Source organism: Leiobunum rupestre, chromosome 3 (assembly GCF_980474605.1).
Source record: "Leiobunum rupestre chromosome 3, qqLeiRupe1.1.hap1, whole genome shotgun sequence".
Lineage (NCBI taxonomy): Eukaryota > Metazoa > Arthropoda > Arachnida > Opiliones > Sclerosomatidae > Leiobunum > Leiobunum rupestre.
The window spans coordinates 19,475,254-19,496,577 of NC_143386.1; the positions used below are offsets into that span (position 1 = coordinate 19,475,254).

General features: G+C 36.4%; 1 protein-coding gene across 1 annotated transcript in view; it reads left to right on the forward strand.

The window, feature by feature from the left end:
- Positions 1–20,922, forward strand: part of LOC149949760 (uncharacterized) — a 39,601-nt gene extending 18,679 nt beyond the window's left edge. The window contains exons 10-14 of the mRNA XM_090169494.1: positions 1,597–1,881; positions 3,331–3,507; positions 11,222–11,430; positions 16,820–16,899; positions 20,432–20,922. Of these exons, the coding sequence (XP_090025620.1) occupies positions 1,597–1,881; positions 3,331–3,507; positions 11,222–11,430; positions 16,820–16,899; positions 20,432–20,922 (1,242 nt within the window). The remainder of the gene's footprint in view (positions 1–1,596; positions 1,882–3,330; positions 3,508–11,221; positions 11,431–16,819; positions 16,900–20,431) is intronic.
- Positions 20,923–21,324: the final 402 nt, after the last annotated feature.

A 21,324-nucleotide genomic window follows, 5' to 3' on the forward strand; every position in this document is an offset into this window, starting at 1 on the left:
TTCAATTCGACTCGGTATCTCATTGGTTCTCTAAGATTTATGTCTTCAGCCACTATAGAGTAGTTTCAGTGCTACATCACGCAACGTCACCCATGCTGTTTCCTATAGAGAAAAAAACGCGCCTAAAATGGCGGCCATGGCCAAAGCTACGAGGTGATACTACTCTATCGCCATCTTTACTTTAACAGTTTTCGGTCGCTGGAAAAACAAATGATCACTTTAAAATTAGTATAGAAACTTATTTGGTGGCCAGTTCGATTGTTTCAGATTCAGAATCCAGCCCCACATCTAAGCTAATAGCCTTTTGTAGGGTTGCCGTGTCACCAAGAGTAAATTCACTTTTATTGCGAATTTGCAAGCGCAACTTAAGCCTCCAATTACTTTCACGTGATCTTGAGGCGAGTGGTGTATTTTCCCCTTTTAGCTGTCTTCCCCCTTTGGTCTGTTTCTAATTTTTTTTTTTATATCACTTATTTCATTGGTCATAGTTTGGTAGCAGCATAAGTCCCGAAATACATAAGTATAATTTGGTTTTAAAGCTAATTTTCTTACCGACCTTTTTTCGACATTGACACTCTAGCCCAGTTTCGACTTGGACTTGCTACCGATCAAAGTAATATCTTATCGTACTTGGTTATAGTATATTTAGCCTTGGGCACATTTAGACGCAGTGATGAACTACACCTTGTTTGCGCATTTTGCAATTACACAAAGGGAATGTGTCGTAGCAGATGCAATTTTATCAAGTGTTAAAATTATTTATTTAAATGTACTACAGTACTGTTAACCAGTCACTTTAGTCTATAGAACAGGCTTGCTATACATTTTTGTTGTGAAATAAAAAAAATGCATGACAGGACTGTTCAAATAGCTTCTATTTTACCACATTCCCTTCGCGAATTAGTAAAACCCGCCGCTTGCTCTCAATTGGAACATTTCGGTGCAACTGAATTTCCTTAGTTATATTGCGAAAGCGTTTTCCCATCCCTCTAGCGGGATATATATTCATAACAGAGACTGCGAGTAAATTTTTTTACCAATTACCATACAAATCAGTACCGGGCTAAGATCTGGCAATTCTCCGCGAGCTGTTACTAGTATCGACGCGATATAATCAGCTAGGCTAATACCCAAGGCACCACCTTAGGCCTAAGTCATCAAGCGACTTTTGAAGCCTCTAATTCAGGTGGCCGGGTAACAGTGTCCGAGAAACCGCTGCCGATAACCTTTTACCCGGAGCAGCCAAGGCTTATGGAAAATTGAAACGTTTTCAAAAGTAGAAATAACGTTTGCTTTATTAACATAATTATTAATTATAAAATCGAAACATAAAATTGACTAAATTATTAACACTCGCGACGTTACTTCTATTCGTATTTTTGAAATTGAGACTTAAACGCGTTTTCGCTTGTATTTATCACCATCACACTAATCTGGAAGTAGTTCTATCAACAAAGACAAAAGAGTGACTTGTTTTGTCTTCCAAAACTTCAGCTTACGACTATCAATAAATGAAATTGTTTATTGATATACTTAGGTTTATTTTTATAGTAACCCTATGATCTAACTAACAAAACCGATTTGTAAAATTTCAAGACGTGCGAAAATGTGGATTTTCTCCGTTTTCTTAAAAAGAACGAGACCTCACTACTAAGCCCAAATTCGACGCAATGTAGCGAAGACTCGAGACCTCTTCCGGATGTCGAGTTGGCCGAGGCAATGGCCCACTGCGAGACGTCGCTTTCGTTGCTTTTACAGATTTATCTGAGTACTGCCTTCAGTATATTGACCATTCTAAGCTTGGTGTTATTAATCTATTATCGTCGATACGATCAATGGTCTATGCGCCTTAGAGTTGGACTATATCGAGTACAAAGAGAAGTAAGTCCCCTAGCTGTTCATTATAGGCCAAACTTCCCTCAATCTAGATTCTAGAACGTAGTAGAAAATCCTGGTGCGGGCCTCAAGGTTATTAGCGACATAAATACGAAGGTTAATAAAAGTGTCAGCTAGGAGCAACAAACACAGCCCCCACACAAGGAAAACGCAACCCGTCAAAAATCGTGCATTTTCTTGTGTACAGTTTTCATTGGTTAAACATTTTAGCACCTGCTGTCGGAAGGGGAAAATTCGGAAATTGTCTTCCCCCAACCGTAATTCGTTGAGCGTAAAGGTTCGCCCGATGAGATTTGTACACAACACTGCGTTAGCGTGTTTAAAGGCAAGCTGCGTTCTCCTTGTGTTTGTTGCTCCTAGGTGTCAGATAGTCGAAATAATTCCTGATAGCTAGTGTTGTTCAAAATGTATTTTGAATTACAAAAAGTATTTTGCATTTTACATTTTGAATTTTGTGGGTTTGATATGTGGAAAAACATTTTCAAAATGCTTTTACTCTGTACCATCATCGCAGCTCTTGTAGAGAAAGTTCGTCTCTTTATTCACTTCCAAGTCATTAGAGTTGACGATACTATTTTCTAATTTGCATTTTGAGTTTTGGAGTCTTGGAGAAAGTATCTCGCATTTTACATTTTGCCTTTTGCATTTAGAAAATCCCATTTTAAAAATTTAGAAAAACCCATATTCAAAATGCATTTTGTATTTTACATTTTGAGTTGCGGAGAAAGTATCTCGCATTTTACATTTTGCCTTTTGCATTGATAAAAACCCATTCTCAAAATTGAGAAAAACCCATTTTCCAAATGAGTTTTGTATTTTACATTTTGAGTTATTGATGAAGTATTTTGCATTTTGAATTTGGAAAAAAAAGCAATTTGAACCACCCAGCTTAAATCTTTGTTTTGTGAAGGGACGTACAAATGGCATCATACCAAAAAATTGGAAAGTAACATAAACTTCTAATAATAGTTGAAAACAGTGAATAATTTAAAAAGTAGAATTATTGTCTGGTGAGAATCGCCAGAACTAAGGAAGCTTTGGAGAAGACAGGCGGGGTAATTCCACCACAGATTTATGCAGATGCCCACCCAGTCCACATGCATTTTGCTTAGGATTATGTTCAACAGCTATTTCAAGAGTAGAAAACAAGTGATCGATTTTCTGGTAGATACATACGTCATTCGTATACCCACCCGTGATTTAACAAAATCTCCAAGTATTACTTTTAGCTGAGGAGTATATTTTTTGTTAAACCCTTCAATCACAATTAAAGAAAATATAATTATTACACATTTTTTAAATATAAAAGTGGAAAAGGGTTTAATTATTAAACATGACCATAATTTTTTCAATTGTTTCTACTGCCGAAAAACGCTACAAAACCATTTGATCCAGCTCTCCTTTTTTGAAATAATGCGTTTGAAATGGTTTCAGATTCGCCAATTTCGTGATGGAATAGTTGACGAAAGAAAGTATCTTTACGATGCTTTTGTTTCGTACAGTGCCTGGGACGAGGAATGGGTTGCTAATCGTCTGTTGCCCAACACCGAAGCCGGTCACAATCATCAAGGAGAAAGTTTCAAGCTTTGCTTGCACCAGAGGGATTTCCAAGTTAGTATTCGTTTAAAATTCGAAATGAACATAGTTTTGTTATTTATTTAAAAAAAAAGGTTCTATTTAGGTTTTATAGAACAAAAATAACAGGAATTTAAGGAAGTGATTAAAAATTATTAAAATTAAACCGATTAAAACATTTAGAAATCGATTTAATTTAATCCGAACATTAAATCTCGAATTACAATGATGAAAAAAACACCCTTAAACGCGTTGTAAGCCGGCCACCTGATTTAAAGACATTAAAAGTCGATAGCTGATTATGATTAGCACTAGATCGAGCTACACGATACATGCTCGGTCGACCCTATAGGCGCTTAAATAAATCGTCCTCCCAGGAAATCGCCAAGAAGTAATATTTCCGAGAGCCAGGACCCGCAAGGTATTGTTTATATAGTGCTTGTGTAAATAATGGAAACTTTTAACCTTTAAACAGTACTTCGTGTTTTTGCCAAGCCTTAAAGGTACACTATCACCCAATTTCGGACGAACTTAGTTTCAAATTTCACAATTTTCCTATACCGTAAGGCAGCATCTTCCCAAAAAAAAGCGGCGAGAATTTGAAACTGCATAAACAAAATCAGTCTGAATTTTCACCGAGTGCGGAAAGAATATTTTGCATACTTTTGCAAAACTAGTGCGAACGTAGCTAATGCGGAAATTTTCAAAAATAACGCCCCCTACTATATATTTGTTTTGATTGTGCTATAATAGTATTTTTCGCAAGGAATCTATTGCCGTTAAAATTATTTTTCGGAAATGAATACTTAAGGATATATAGTTAATTTAAAATTATAAACTTCATGCGTAAGGCTTGGTACTGTCCTCTAGGTCGTGTTGTAGATGGTCCATGACTTTTTTAGTATGGGTTGGGGAGGCACCACGCGCCCCCACCGCTCGAGCGAAGTGAGTGCGCGGCGCCGTCAGGCGCCAATGTATAGTCTTTGGATAATTTTTAATTAACTATATCTCCTTAGGAATTCATTTCCGAAAAATTATTTTAAAAATATTATATTATAGCACAATCAAAACAAATATATAGGAGGGGCGCTATTCTAGAAAATTGCCAGTTCGCACTAGTTTTGCAAAAGAAAATAATATAGACCCCAGGAATCGAAAGAAAAACCGTTAATGTTTCGGCTCTCGAGTTGACGGGTGAGCTTCCGGCTAGGCGAATCAATATAACCGGATATAAGCCCGTCAACCTGGGTTTGCCTTTGGAGGCTAGAGACAAGCAAATGATAGTAGATAGAGCTGCAGTTTCCATTCCTGGGGTCTAAATTCTTTGGCAAAAGTATGCAAAATATTCTTTCCGCAAAATAGGTCTTCAAAATGGCCAGTTCGCACTAGTTTTGCAAAAGTATGCAAAATATTCTTTCTGAAAAATAGGACTTACAGAGCAGGAATGCTTATAGTATATTTAAAATGCATACTTAACTTAAGGTGATAGGCAGGGTAACTCAACATTTTACTTCCTACCGCTAGCGTCCCGTCCGTCCGCCTTAGTGAAAGTTGTGTAGTCCTCCACCTATTCTTTCTTCAATTTCTCCTTTTAACGGGGGTCAAGTGACCTTGTACGACATTTCTAAATAGACATTCCCCCCTCCCTGACGAAAGGAGTGTAAGGAAAACGCATTGTGCCTAATCGTATACTAGTAAATAGTTAATATGACGTTAATGAAATATCACACATGAGTTTTCCGTAAGGTCTTTGGGTAAAAAGACTTAGTAACTAACTTGATTGATGTCCGATTAAATTCATTGGAAACAACGTTATTCAACAGTTATTTCTGGGAAAAACTGGGGTATTGTCCCAAAAGCTCTTAGAACTAACGTTGACTCAGGAGTCAGAGAAGCAGAAATCGTCGTGTTGGTTTACTTATTTACGAACAGAAGAGTTAGAGAGTGTTATAACGGTTTTTCCTCAAATTTTCGATTATTAACAAGATTTAAGTGTTTTAATGGAAGAAATAGTAGATCATCCACTAGAATTAGCCAAGCGGTTAATTACTTTAAAACCGTGGAAGTGCCGAAACTCTTGTACTGCTATTTCAATATTAACTTATAGCGTTGCCTACGTTATTATAAAGGCCCGTGCACGGGAGATTTATCTTATTTTTTTCTGGCACTTTAGTTTGCTACATCTCACCGCTAGGTCCGCTCGAAGTTGGACTCCATGCCTACGTGATCGCCAAATTCTGTGCTAGAGCTATTAGATATATCGGAGGCAACGGCTCAAACAATTACAAAATGTCACTAACGAGCGGCATTGCGATGTTGTTTATGATTTTAAGATCAAAATTGCCTTGGTATTTAACTATTTTTCTCTTTTTTGTAACTTATAATTTTTAACATGAAAGGAAGTGTCATGTATTTCATTTACATAATTAGTTTTAATTTAAAACGTGGTATTTCTGTTCGTTTTTAACCCTAACCACATGCACATCATAAAATTTAACCCTAGGCCTAATTACAATAAAAAGTAAGATAACCTGTTAACATTTTATAATCGTGCGTTACCAAATTAATGATCATTATTTATGTAGTTCAAATTTTGAAAATGGTAATCTGTTCTGTTCCCAAGTGCAATGAAAGTGAAAAAGAAGGAGCAGAAAAAGTGAAATTGAGCATGTAAAACATTCTTCCACATATCAGTTTCAACACATTCCCAAAAGAAGAAGAATTTAAAAGGGAATGGATATAATCAATATTTGGTCCAACGGATCTTTCTCGTTACATAGAATTAATAGAGTCTCAAGGAGATGGAAAAGTGTGTAGTAGGCACTTTAAGGATAATGATTTCTTAATCCGAATGTTGTGCCTTGTGTTACAAATTGTGATAAATCAATTTCAAGTAACTGTGATACTCCAACTGTGATTAATTCTGATACTCCAATTGTGATTAACTTTGATGAATCAAATGGTGTGGCAATATCTCAACATGACAGTACAAATATAATTTCAAATAACAACAGCTTTATTTCAAGCATCAATGATGGTCTAGGCCAAAATATTGACTATGATCTTTCTCAAAACAGAATACATCAACAAAATGGTTCTAAACTACAGTCAAAACCAAGAGAAATGTTATCGCCTATTCATAACAGAATTATTGTCAGACATCTCTCTCCTCAAACTTCTGTGATAAATGATATCAATGGTTTTAACTCTAATGTTAAACAATCTAATAAATGCCCCCTTGCATAAAAACTTTATGAAAATCCCTTATTTGAAAAATTAAGGTCCAACTTACCGCGACATCTTTCGGGGATATAAGGCAAAACAACAAGACGTCGCATCGTCTAAATATACCCCCTCTTCGTCAACGGCGCACCAAGGACAGTAGATACAGGGAGAGAAAGCAGGAAAATAAATTCGATTTTAAACGTCTTCATTATTAAGACGTGGTTCACCATGGACAGTATAATTGTAGTTTTTACCATTTTTATGTTAAATTAAAAATAAAACAAGTTGGCAAGCCAAAATATACCTCTCCTCGGAAGAATTGTCCCTAGTGGTATTAATTTCTCGAGATAACCCTTAAAGATATATCTCCGCAATTTAGAGTTATTTGTTAAAAATATTAACCCATTTCTATCCCGCCCGGTATAAAATTTTAATTATAATTAAAATAATTGAGACGAAACGACCAATTTTAATTTATTCAGAATATCATAAGTTAAGTAGTTACAACAGTAAGTTAGACGTACTATAACAATGCACAATTGAATTAAACCCTTTTACAGAACAAGTTTATCAGTTAAATATAATACGAAGCAAATTTTAATGAAAGAAATATCTACAGAGGCTTTTTGGAATTACTCGCTTACGAAATACTTGCCGCATCTTTAACGCTCATTTTATTTCAACACTCGCCCTTGATGAAGATACCGTAGATATCTGGTAGTGGACGACTCGTTCACTTCCTGTTGACGTTGTGACGCATACCACATGAAAAAGACCAATGCCGTCCAATTTCCAATATCATATAATGACTCGCACACCCAAGAAATCATTGACTGCGTTAGAAATCGTAGATATCCAAATATCCACACCAAATGTATTTACAAGAAGCAAAAACCTTACCATCAACAAAGCACAGAGAGCCACTTGACTAACCGCCAGCTCTTAAAGCAATTAACGTTAAATTATCTCCTTTGAATTAACAGAACTATATATAGGTCGTTAAGAAAGTGGACCACCCACAGGGTCTACCCTTTAACCCTCTAATCTCGGCTGACTGCGCTAAAACAAGATTTAACCTTTAAAAAATACCAGATTAGGCCTTCATAAATTCATTAATAAAAAAAGACTTTATTACCTATTATGCTTACGATGCCTGTCTTAATTTCAGTGAATCTAAGCAGCTATCGGTGGTTCTGTGGTAGAGCGCTCGACTGCCAAGCCGAATGGTCTGGGTTCGAAACCTGGGTGGCGCATTTGTTTTTAATCAATAGAGAAACGCTAAATTAGAATTTCTTCGATGCAATAATTTCAATTTCAATTCTATTTCAATTAAACCAAAATTTCCTACTCTATTAAATACGCTTCCGATAAAGCTGAAGGTCTAATTTTCAATAAGGCGTAACAAGTGTCGGTGGTTCTGTGGTAGAACGTCCGCCTGTCAATCAGGAGGTGTCGGGTTCAAATCCCGCCCGATGCGATCGCAAATTGATACTAAGACGAATACCGTGTACAACTGGTGGAAACCCTGCCATTGGACGTTGAGAGGTAGCATTACACTCAGCACTCGGTCCGTCCCAAAGTCATTAAGAAGAAGTTGGAGAGAAAACGCCCATATAAACACAACAGACTCAACATGCACAACCATCAGAACACAAACACAACAAATTCAACACTCACAACCTACGCATAAACATTACAAAAACGTAATACACCAAACCGTCACGACGGTGAGCGAAAAAACACCATCCAAACCAAACCGCAAATGCATCCGTTAACGCTCACCGTCACACGGTGGTTTTGCCAACCCTTTGAGAAACTGCGTACGCAGTGATTACACTTTGCACCGAAAATGCGAACGCGTTCGCAGTCCTGACAGACAGACAGACCCACCCACAGACCCACCCACAGACCCACCCACAGACCCACCCACAGACACGGTCGTTGTATAACCCCTCCTAGGGGACTTTGTCCCCTCGGAGAGGTAACTACGAGCCTAAATAAAAAATGCCCATTTGTTTTAAACACTTAAAGGGGCTCCAAAGTTCGGTGGCAAAAAAAATAAAATTGAGCATGCTTTTCACCCCACCCCCCAACCCCTCACTCGGCCTTGGCAGAGGCGGGCACAGTCAACCGTAAATTTCGAACTTTACTGACTTTACACTCATTTTGCCACCGAACTTTGGAGGCCCTTTAAGCCTCGTCTAGAACCGTTAAAATTAGGTAACCGCCATTTTTTTTCTAAAACTAACTCTCCTTGCGTTTAGGTCGTTTTAGGTGATATATTCCAACAGAGGCCGCCAATACACTTTCTCGTACCTGTATCTACTGTCCTTGGGCGCACGGGCCTTTATAATATCGTAGGCAACGCTTATAGAAATGAAAAATACAAATTTCCTGCACAGAAACTCATTCAAACAAAAAAACTTTCTTCCTGGAATACTGATTTAACCCAACCGCTCCCTAAAGACGTTTAGTGAGAAAATAAGTACGTACAAAGAAATACGTGTTGTCTCTCTGACCTGCCAATTTTGCCATTCTACCCTCAGTTACAAAAAAATAACTCTGCCAAAACTGCTCTAATATTGACCTGGTGGAAAACAAAACGTGCCAGTGTGAATAAATCTTTTATATAACAAAAGAGGTTCTATTTCAGACAAACGAACTATTTCCTTATTTAAAAAAATTAACAGTGATAATGTACCTTTAATATGTTAAAAAAACCTACCTGGTTAAAAGGGAACGCTTGTTGCTGCCGTAAAGGTGAAAAATTCCAGTATTTTAACTATTAATATAAAACAATGACTTGCAGGTGCTGGCTCTTGGAAATATTACTTCTAGCCGATTTCTTGGGACGATGATTTATTGTAGCGTCTATAGGCTTAGTTTATATTTCCGAATCGCCGCCTACCGGCCTATTTATAAATTGGTCGTGTTAAAGCTTGCCCCCCGATAAAATTTATCTCTACACAATAGCTACAGGTTTATCTGCAAAAGTCGTCTGCTATTTCCTCACATAGTTAATTATAATTAGACTAAAGGTAGCACTTGTAAATAAAATAACGTTATTTTAAAATAAATAAATCCAACTTATTGTGCAATACGTAGATCATATTACAAAACGAGACAACTAGTTTTGCCTTCCACTCGTATGCTTCTTCGTTTCAGACACGATCGAGAGCTGTACATCATTATATACACAACATTACAAATTACAAAGGTCAAAGGTGCAAACTAATCGTTAGAATTTAATATAGTAAAAAATAAAAGTAAACAAGGTCTATCTATTTTTTTTTAATTTTCCCAGATGTTTATTAATTTCGATAGCTTCGCGCGTATCTTTTTTTTTTATAAAATATAGGTTCAGAAATGATTTACCATCAACAAAGTTGGGTGAATGTCCAGTCTCTTTAACGTGAAGGGCTACGACTGATTGTTCCCACTCACTACGTCTAATGGGGCTTTTGTGTTCATTTAAACGAACTTTAAAGGATCCTTCCGTTTGACCAATGTAACTTTTATCACAATCATAACAGGGAATTTTAAAAATTCCTTGTTTTAGTAGAGCATTTGATTTGTCTTTGACACTATTGAGATGTTTATACAATGGTTTGATAGTAGGTTTAAAAGAAATGGTTAAAGCCTTTATTCTAAACGAAAATATCTTGTTTTGGGGTACTTTTGCCCAAACATATTTTAAGAGCGCGGTCAGTGAGCTATCTAATTTGTATTGTTGTGTACACATGTATAGCGCTCGCCCACGTCAGACCTGAAGAAGCCTCCGAATGGAAGGCAAAAGTAGGGGGTAGGTACATTTGTTTGAATTTCAATATTCCGAACGGTGGAAAAAATGTTCGAATTTCATTCGTCCGAACCGCCGAAATAACAAATGTTTCAATTGTTCAAATTGGACAACTTGTTTGTTTCATTCGTCCGAATCGGTAGTATCACTTGTCCGAATTCTGTCGCTAAATAAGTATTTCTATAATGTATAATGTCTAATCATTTTATCTTATTATGTACATTTTTCCTTTGCCCGATATAGTAAGTGGCAATTGCGTTGAATGTTGTGGATATTTTAGGTTAGGTTAGGTGAGGTTCACGTTAATGTTACTATTTTCTTATATTAACAATATTTATAAAAAAAAACCAATTCCTAATGTTCGAAAAAAACGGACAACAATTATTCGAACAAATGAAATTCGCCAGTAAAGTTAACATAAGTTGAAGGACTAAATCACCAACAAAAGTTGTGATAATTTTTTTGGGCAAATGAAATAAGTTTTTGGACATACGATCCTGTTTTCCGGCATTCGGACAAATGATCATTCGGACATTTGTACCACCGTTCGGAGGAATGAAATTCGAACAAATGTACCCAAACCAAAACTAGTTGTCCCGTTTTTTAATAAAAACTATATATTTCACAATAAGTGGTATTTATTTATTTTTAACTTACGTTAAATAATTTTATCCTATATTTCCTCAGCATGAAGTTTTATTACGAAATCAAAGTTATAATTTCCAGGGAGGTCTCCTCATAAGCGAAAACATTTCGCGCGCAATGTCCAAAAGCAGTGCCGTAATTATCGTGCTGACGGAGGAGTACATAAAAAGCCAATGGTGCATGTTCGAACTCGACACCGCCGTCACGGCGTCGCTGAGGAACAGCTACAAGCAACTCATCGTCGTCCAATTGAAAGAGATTCCACAACACCTACTGCCAAAACTTGTCAGGTAGGATTAAAGAATTTACATTTAGCAAGAGCCTATTTAGCCAAAATTCTCAAATTTGCCCAATTTTCTCTCAAATGAAAACTCTCCAGGACGCTTTCATTAATCTGTCGAAAAACTTGAATAATTTAAAATTCAATACAACTTCATAAAAAGCTGGCATTAACTATTCAATATTTCAATTTAACATGAAGTGAAGAGAAGCACAATGTGAAAGAACTACATTAAAACAGACTTGAAACGGTTTGAAAATTAACAATATATTTATTTATAAAATCCAACGTTTCGGGGGAACTCTTCCTCCTTCTTCAGGGATTTTTACAAGTCTGACAATATAATGGTAAAACTTTGCGACGAAAAAACATTTTTGAGCTTTATACATATAGTGGCTACTGTTCTATAGCCGCGAGCGTGTTTTCCCAAAGGCGAGTCGACCGTCGTTGGGTTATATGAGCTATGGGCTCGATATCTTCATTCGCGCGCGAGGCTAATATTGTCGGTATGAGAGATTCTCCGAGAGGAGGAATTGTTACGTTGTGTGGGAGAGGGGAGGACCATAAGAACATATAAAAAGGGGAGAGAACGTGGATAAGTTAAAGGGACCATCGCCACGGTTTAAACATTGCGCAGATTTATTTATTTTTTAATTTCGATAGATTAGCGTACATTAAAATAATTTTTATGCATTTTGGGTTGAGCTAGTATGTCTATTGAGTCGCAATTATTTTCCAAGAAACAAATTCCAGACAGATAACGATTCAATTTGAATTTCAATTTTCGGTCTAGCCAAGGTAATACTCGCTTCTGTAAATGGCTCCACTAGTACGTTCTCCGATTTCTTGATATCATTATTTCCTCAATAGTCCCATGAGAAAAGAGGGGCGGCAGCTGTACTGAATACAGGCTAAGCAGACAGCCTCGGACGGAACATCCTGTTCATGACGTTTTGAACCACGTGACCTAGTAGTCTGCTTGTTCCAAAGTTTATGCGCGTTGTCTTTACTTCAAAGGTTTTTTATAGCGAGTTAGTGGCGATTTCTTATATTAATTTTTGAAAACTACAATATGGCACCGTCAAGAGTAAAACCTCGATTATGTACCGTATCACTATGTAATCAGAAAACAACTAAAGATAGCCAAGGAAAAAAGGTATATAACACCATAGCACTTTACCATTTTAGTCCTAGGCTTAAGTAAAAGTAAAGTTAGTAAACATACATTTTATTTCAACAGGTAAGCTACCATACTATACACACCCAAAATGTAGAACTTCGAAAGGTCTGGCTGAAAAATATTCTTAGAACTGAAGAGACACTCACAAAATTATCTTGCGTTTGCTCTTTACATTTTTTACATTCGGATTTCAAGGCAACTGAGCAGGACGGCATAAGAATTTTGAAACCAGGCAGAGCACCCACTGTATTTACTTGGGATTCAAATTTATTCGCGAGAGAAAAAAGTCAAGATTTGAAAAAAATTGAATCTATTACTCCTGGAAAAAAAATTGGATACCAACACAAATGCAGCTATTGATGACAATCCAGATATTGGCGTATTTAATGAACCCGATGAACCGATGAATAACAGTGATATGTAAATTAATATTTGTGAATCTTCGTTTCCTGATGGGTGTTCGTTTGTTTGTGCAATACATAACCACCTTACAAATGATTAAAAAAAACCTCAGAGAAAAAATTTCAGCCCTCGAAGAAAAACTTAGTGAGCAAGAAGATAAGATGAAAGAAAAAATGAGAGCCAATGAGGAAAAGCTGAGAGAAAAAAATAGGACCCTAGAAGAAAAGTTGTCTAGTGAATGCGTAATCACTTCTTTATTAAAGGAAATAGTATCGAAGCAAAAGAGTGAAACATAAACGCTTCAAACGCGTAACGTTAAATTGACCGTAACCAATAGAGGATTATTAGAACCTCTACAAAAACGACTCATAACTATTGAGTCAATTAAGGACCAAGATGTAAAAGTTTCCTTTTACACTGGATTTGAAAACTACAAGAAATTCCTCGCCATTTATAATTACCTCGAACCCGGTGAAAACGGTGAAAATCTAAAATTACGGTATCCAAATAAAAATATTGAAACCACGGGATTTGTCATGCCAAGAAAATTAAAACCAATTGACCAATTCTTCATGGTAATGATGATCATTAAATTAGGCCTTTTTGTGAAAGATCTTCGCGACCGGTTTGGTATATCGAGCAATACAGTTAGTCGGATAATGATTTCATGGGTCAGTTTCATTTACTTGCGGTTAGGCCAAATGAGCATTTGGCCTACAAGAGAAGCCATTGACAAAACAATGCCTAAAAAATTTAAAGAACTATATCCAATTACTAGGACGATTCTAGATGCAACTGAATTCAAGTGGCAAACATCCAGTTCGCTAGTTTTACAGTCGGGAACGTACTCAAATTATAAGTCTACAACTACGTATAAAGGTCTCCTTGGTATTACACCAAGTGGAAATGTATCTTTCGTATCTAATCTTTATACCGGTTCAATATGCGATAAAGAATTAACTCAACGCAGTGGTTTTTTAAATTTAAGCTTTTCTAAAAATGATTCAATAATGGCCGACAAAGGATTCCTCATTCAAGAAATGTTGGCGACAAAAGGATTAAAACTTAATATTCCACTGTTTCTTGGCAAACAAGATCATTTTTCTGAGAAAGAGGTTGAAGAAACCCAAAAAATTGCTGCTTTGCGGATTCATGTGGAGAGAAGAATTCAAAGAATTAGGTGTTATCATATATTTGACCGAACTATTCCAATTAGTCTTTCTCCAGTAATCAACAAATTGTGGACAATATGTGCAGTTCTATGAAACTATCAGGCTCCAATTATCACGAGTTAATATATAACAAATTTCTGCAAAAGTTAAAACTTATTTTAGCGAAACAGAGAATTTTATCCTGGGCCATGGATAGTGGAAAATATGTTCCATTCGATTTGTAACATTTGGTTGGAATAAATACTTCTGGTATATCACAATTGCTTTATAAATTTTCTTTATCACAAGGCAACAACGAGTGAATTACTTCAAATCCACTTTCTGTGAAGCTTAATTGATACGACGAATAAGAGCGTTGTGAAGCTTCGCCCATTTGAGTTTTAACCCACGCTAAATCATCGTGCACCACCATTAATGGAACATTATTCGTGTCACCTGCTTCTAAAAGATCAGCTATCAATCTTTCCATTGCTTGTTTTTCTTCATCTTTTGATCGATAACCAAAACGTCTTGCTTCATAAAGTTTGGATTCCATTTTTTTTGGAGTTTTTTCCTTCTTTAGGGGATTCCCAGTTTACTTCATTGAGCTTGAAAGTTGCTATGGTTTTACCTCTGGGACGGTTCCACGTTCGTGGTAGCTCTGTGCAAGCCAGACTAGGAGGTGCTACTTCGTACCCAGATTTCTACAGTAGAGCTATTAATTTGAGTTGAGCAATACCATGATTGCAACATCCGCCTTTCCCAGCTTTGCATTCGCAAACTGTCTCTTTGATGACCCCTTTTGGTTTAATTGCAGCCATTACAAGGTACGGTCTCTCGATTTTTTTCATGCTTCGATAGCATTTACCCGTAACTAAAGCGAGATTCTGCCTTCTACGTATCAATAGAAAAAAACCAGTAAGATACTTATATAATTCATTGTTAGAGAAACCACAAACCTTTGAAACTGTGCTGATATGGAAGACGGGTCAATGTATCCTTCAGTCAGAAATTTGAGACTACGTTTATATTGACGTTGCGTATTTGTTTTAGATTCTTTGTATGATAATATATTCTATTCTGTTATGCGTGGCACTGTTTCTAGTGTACTTTGAAAAATCGACTATACGGTAAATAACTACATCTTCTGGGTCACTTTGGATTTTCTGCGAAAGCGCTGAGCACGGAGATCTTGAAACTAGTTTAAGTCTCAATGTGGAAGCTTTGGGACTATCCATTATAAAACTATAAAATTGACAACAAAAATATAACGTTAGATAAAAAAATTCACCTTACACGTGGCAAATCAAGAAAATTATACAACAACCTTTAAACGTGGCGTTACGGTTTGTATTGATATTGACTCTTTACCACATCTAGAAATCAGTCTAAAAATGACAAATAATTAACTTCCAGAAAATTTTCAAAGTTTAATCAACTCATACCTTTTAATTTATGCCATTAGTGTAAAGCTAGTAGAATATTTTTAAATTGTTAAGTAGGCAATGCATGATGCATCGCTGTTAAGCCTTGCTTTTTTTCGTCTGCAGCGAGATAGCGGATGTTCCGTCCAAGGGCAGGGCTGCCATCTACAGTCTTGAAATTGCAACCCCCCCCCCTATTCTCATGGGCCTATTGATCTGGCTACGATTTTCTCACAATGAACTTTAAATATAAAAATTCGAGCTTCATAAAAATTTCATTTTAATTTCGTTATAGCATTTCTGTGATTTTGAGTAAAATATACAGGGTCTTAGAGCATTCGGCGAGAATATGTTTCTTAAAGCCTATTTAATGTGGAGTTCTGAGATTTTTAGGGTATATTTATTGGCAAGAAAAATCGGAAAACATTTCGTAGTTTTGCAAAAATTACTTTTTTACCGAAAGGCGTCAGACAAAACTTTTCAAAGAGAAAGTTGTAGAGCATACTCTCGAACCTACAAATAATATTTGTTCCGTCAATTTTCACTTAGATATTACGTCATTAACAAAAACAAGTTGGTACTACCTAAAACAGCTTTTTCCTGGCCAAATTTAAAATAAGTTATAAGCATAGCACTATTCAGTGTACCAAATAATAAGTTTTTATTAACTCAAACAATAAGACATTTAAGACATACTAGATAATATTAAAATAATAGTAATCAGCTAGGCTAATACCTAAGGCACCACCCTAGACCTAAGTCATTAAGCTATTTGTCCATGAACAAAGCATAGTGATATTGTGTTTTATTGACTTTGAACCTTATTTCCTTAATATATTTTGTTTAAAGAGTTAAAAGGTAAAAGTAATTCCTCCCAGGTTCCTACAATCATATTAAAGACTTCTTCAAATGTGATTTTTAGTTTCGATAATCAATAATTAATCATGTTAAATATGGATGCGAAACCCTTATTATTGATAAATGATTTTTAATACAAACTAATGTATACAGTGAAATAAAGATACCTCAATGTTATCTTAACATTCCATTTAAAATATTCATATATATTTTGATAAAATATTATATTCACATAGGCCCACATTTTGGGGCAAAACAAAATCGGTAGGTTCATGCTACTGTTTAACCAAATTAAGCTTGGCACTTAACCTTTAAATGTCAAATATCACATGCATTCGTACAAAATCTGCTTTTTCTGATTTTCCAAAATCTCTCTACTTTCAGATATCTCGCTAAAACCAGAACTTATTTATCTTGGACAGAGAATAATTCCTCTGAGCAGTGCCTTTTTTGGAAAAGACTCCGTGACTCTCTTAAAAAGACTACGTGACTCTCTTAAAAAGACTCCGTGACTCTCTCATTAAAACTAAGTGGCTCTCTTAAAAAGACATCGTTACTCTATTAAAAAGATAATAAAACTCTCTGAAAAAGACTCCGAGACTCTTTTTAAAAGACTTCCCAGCGCTTAGTGATATCCTCGATTACCCCCATTTTTTATCGAAAATCCCAAGCTTTAATTGGAACCAACAAACGTAGATTTTTGTTATTTGCTTTTTATTTGGTTTATAATTTATTGCCCCCTACGGCCAAATTTTCTATCCGCCAGCATCTTAGGCCATCACAATTTCAGTATCCAAGGTGAAGACAAAACTCGAGACAACGTATCCACGCGTGAAGTTGACTAATTCCATACTTGATATTTTCAAACTTTGGGATGAAGTTAATTGTTTAAATCTTATTAAATATAGCGCATATGTTGCTCCACAAATTGGACAAGATTGTTGCGATCTAGTCGCTGTTACGACATTTAATACCTTTCCATCAATGAGTGTAAAGGATAGGTCATATTTAACGGAATTTTTTTATTCGTATTGAGAAGAAGATCAACTGGTAAGAGAGCTTTTATTTCTTCGGTAACCTTTTTCTTTTCGTCTTTAATTAACTGCGCGGTTTCCTTGCAAAAGACAAGTCTCAAAGGTCGGCAATATCTTACAGATTGTGGGGTTTGATTATTCCACGAAACGTGTCCATTTTCAGATTTTAATTGAAGTGGAATAATAGTTGTGGCAAATAAACTTTGTTATATTGTCATATAAATTATCATTACGTCATATTGTTATTAACAGTTCTTTAGTTAGGCACTAGGGGGCAACACACCCCAAGGTGATCACATGTAGATTAATCAGTTCATGTAATGTAGACGGGAGATCACAGTTTGATCCTGATATGTAGTTTTGACTAAAGTATTTAATGTAATCTAACGGAATGTTTAATACAATACCACATGGTGTCAGAAGTCACAACGAACCCAAGGTATTAGACTGCTTCATCGACGTTATTTTCTTTTCTGACGATCATATTATAATAATCGGGCCTTGCCGAGTTTAAGCCTTAGTGATGGCGACTGCTGTTCTTCAGTGCCCCCGCCAGCAGTAGGCACAAGTAGGCAGGTGCCTATGTTAAAAAATTTTAGGCCTATTTTAGGGGCCTCTAAAAGTTTAAAAAAAATTGCCTCTGGGGCCTCCAAATGTGATTTTTAAATTTTATTTATTTCTAAAATTGGTCATCTAGCCCCCTAAAAAAAGAACTCCCATTCAATTCCAATTTGCAAGAGTCCTAAATGGCCCTAACAAAACGTTCCCTTTTGAACCACCTATACTCGAAATCAATATTACTTGAGTACACAAACAAAGGCAGCGAACTCTGTGGTTTCTGCTTTTGGTAGTGTACTCTGTTAACATTGATATAGAGTATATGACAAAAGACTGGCCCGGGACGGGGAAGTCCGTCGTGCACGGAAAGCAGCAAAAAAAACCACCTGTTTGCCTCAGTGATAACTTAGCTCCAACCAACTCAATAAACATAAGCTTAGTTTCTAGGAATTCTACAAAAGGGGGCATAAAGTGAGAAACTGGATTTCTTTAATACGACTTAAGCCGTTGCAACGCTGAAACGAAGGGAAATCCCAGCGGAGCTGAAGTCGAAGCGTAAAGCATCGTACCAGTCACTACTTTGAATACAGAGCGTCCTGGGGATTAGGGTTTTTCTTTTTTACTCCTTGTCCCTTTTGCGAAATCACGTGATATCAGTGACCACTGATCGTAGAGAAAGGACCTAGACCTTCGGTGGTCGGACTTGTCCCAGATAACGCGCGTTTCTTCATTTCGTTTTCTGCTCCTGAACAAACAGGTAGTTCTCAATTTCGATTCTCTCCCAGTCAAATTTTTTCTAAGTCTCTTCCGAGACTAACTTTGCCAATACAACCTTTTTAAAGGCTATTTAGCTGTTTTAAGCTAATTTTTAAATAGCCTTTTTCAAGGCTAATTAGCTATTCTAGCTAAATTATTCAAAAAGCCTTTTTCAAGGCTAACTAGCTATTCTAGAAAAAATATTCAAACCGCTTTTTTCAGGGCTTTGATATAGCTGGTATTATTAAAAAGTCTGTTTGAAGACTACATAGCTTTAACTAAGCTTTATTTTCTTAAACCTTTTTAAGGTTATTTCGCTATTAGTATATAATAGTAGCATTTTGAAATATGAGTACCAGAAAATTTTTATCTGGGTCCCAAAAATGAGAAAAATGGAAAAGGGAAGATAGTTTCGTTAGTTATCAGAAAGGTGCAATGCCACGTTTTTTGAAATCGTCGGCGCAAAGCCATAACTATAGTTCTGAGAAAAACCTAGTCAAAGAATTGGGAAAGGGTTAAGAATCCTTGGAGACTGATAACAGTCACTGTTTTAGTAATACTGCTGAAGTTCTTCCAAACGTGAGTACTGATATGGAAATGGAACTGACTCATGAAGGAGAAATTGCAGAAGTAATTCCAAACCCCAACTCTAACCATGCACAAAATACATCAAACAACGTGTCCAATTCAAAATAAATGGGCTTACACGCGTTGAATAACTTGGATATTAGTCTAGATAAAGATTGCCTTCCAGTTCAGCCTAAACTAAATCCTTTTCCTAAAAGATTAATTGGCGGTAAAAATCGAGGTTTCAATTCTTCTTGGTATGACAAATATCAAATGATTGAATATTCAGTTGCAAAGAATGCAGTGTATTGTTTTTGTTGCCGTCATTTTTTAGGCAGTAGAAACACTGCATTTCTAAAGGGATTTTCGGATTGGAAAAACATGGGGACACAATTCGAAGAACACTTCACTTCCAACAAATCTTCTCACCAACTAGCCTACAAAATGTACTTAGACTACATGGAATCCAAATCCCGCGGATCAATAGTTTGCCAGGTTAACGACCACCATAGACTAGATGTTATTAGAAACAGAGAGGTCCTATCTACACACGTGCAAGTGATTATTTTATGTGCCCAACAAGATTTAGCACTTCAGGGGAACACTTACACATCCGCCGACAATATTGGGAATAGGGGAAACTTTATTGCAATATTAGATATTTAAAAAAATGACATGATTTAAAAGCAAGTTTAGTGAGAAAAATTATTGTTCAAGAGGTCAACTACTATAGGTTAGTTTGGGCGCTTGCCCAACGTGTTTAGCTCCGGGGGTGCGAATTAAAACGTAATAATTAGATTACTTTGAAATTTAAAATTGTCAAAATTATTTTAACCACTAAACAAGAGGCTGTTTTACACATCAATATTAATTTAATAAGTAAAAACACAACAATAAAACATTTTATACCTGTCTCCAATCCAGCTGAAGCATGGCGATTTAACAAAGAACGATTCGAGATTTTCATAGCTGCTGCGCAAATGGCGAGTGAGGACCAAGCGCAACAACGACGGAATATATTTTTGCATGTATTAGGCCCTGAAAGGCTTAAAAATTTACAAGACACTTCCTTTTGCTCAAGCCCCTGCAGACAGAACATTAGCAGACATCTTTGCTGCTTTTGATTTATATTACAAGCCCTATTACAATGTGACCTATGCTCGTAACAAATTGTTAACTACCCGACAGCTTCCACAACAACCTTTTGATGATTTTCTATTGCAATTACAATCCCAAGCTGATAACTGTAATTGGGTTGATCTGAAAGAATCTATTATTGCCGCAGTTATAACTATTGGAATAACAAATACTGAAGTACGGAAGAAGTTACTACTCAAGCCTACTTTGACATTGCAACAAGCTGTTTCCATGTGCCAAATGGATGAAACTGCCAATAAACAGTCGATGTCCGTTGCTACAACTGTTACTCCAACAGACGAGACACCGACAGCCACTGTGCATGCTATTCATAGACAATCTTGCCAACGACGTGCAACTAATCACAACACCTATCCTCGTCAAGACCCATACAGACCTCGTGCCAACAGTTACAATACACTTACTTCCACATGACACCGTTCTGACAGCTCGTCACGCAACGACCATACTACTATCAAATGTTCACGTTGTGACCGCCCTCATGGATTTCAACAGACTTGTCCAGCTCAAGGTCGCCGATGCAGAGGCTGTGGAGGTCTAAACCACTTTATGGTTCAATGTCGCTCCGTCAATTCTTTAGAACAATATCTACCATAAGATTCATCTACGGTTGTGTCTCATCATCCACCCTCGCAACACTCACACTCACCTGAATATTACCAGCAATTAGCCTACATGTCGTCCCAACCACAATCTGGCCATACAAACTACAATCAGTTCCCAGACGACCCGATGTTACATCTATATGCGTTAACAGTGCACTCCATAATGCCACGAAATGATTTTCAAGAACCAGATATATGGCTTGCTCAGTTA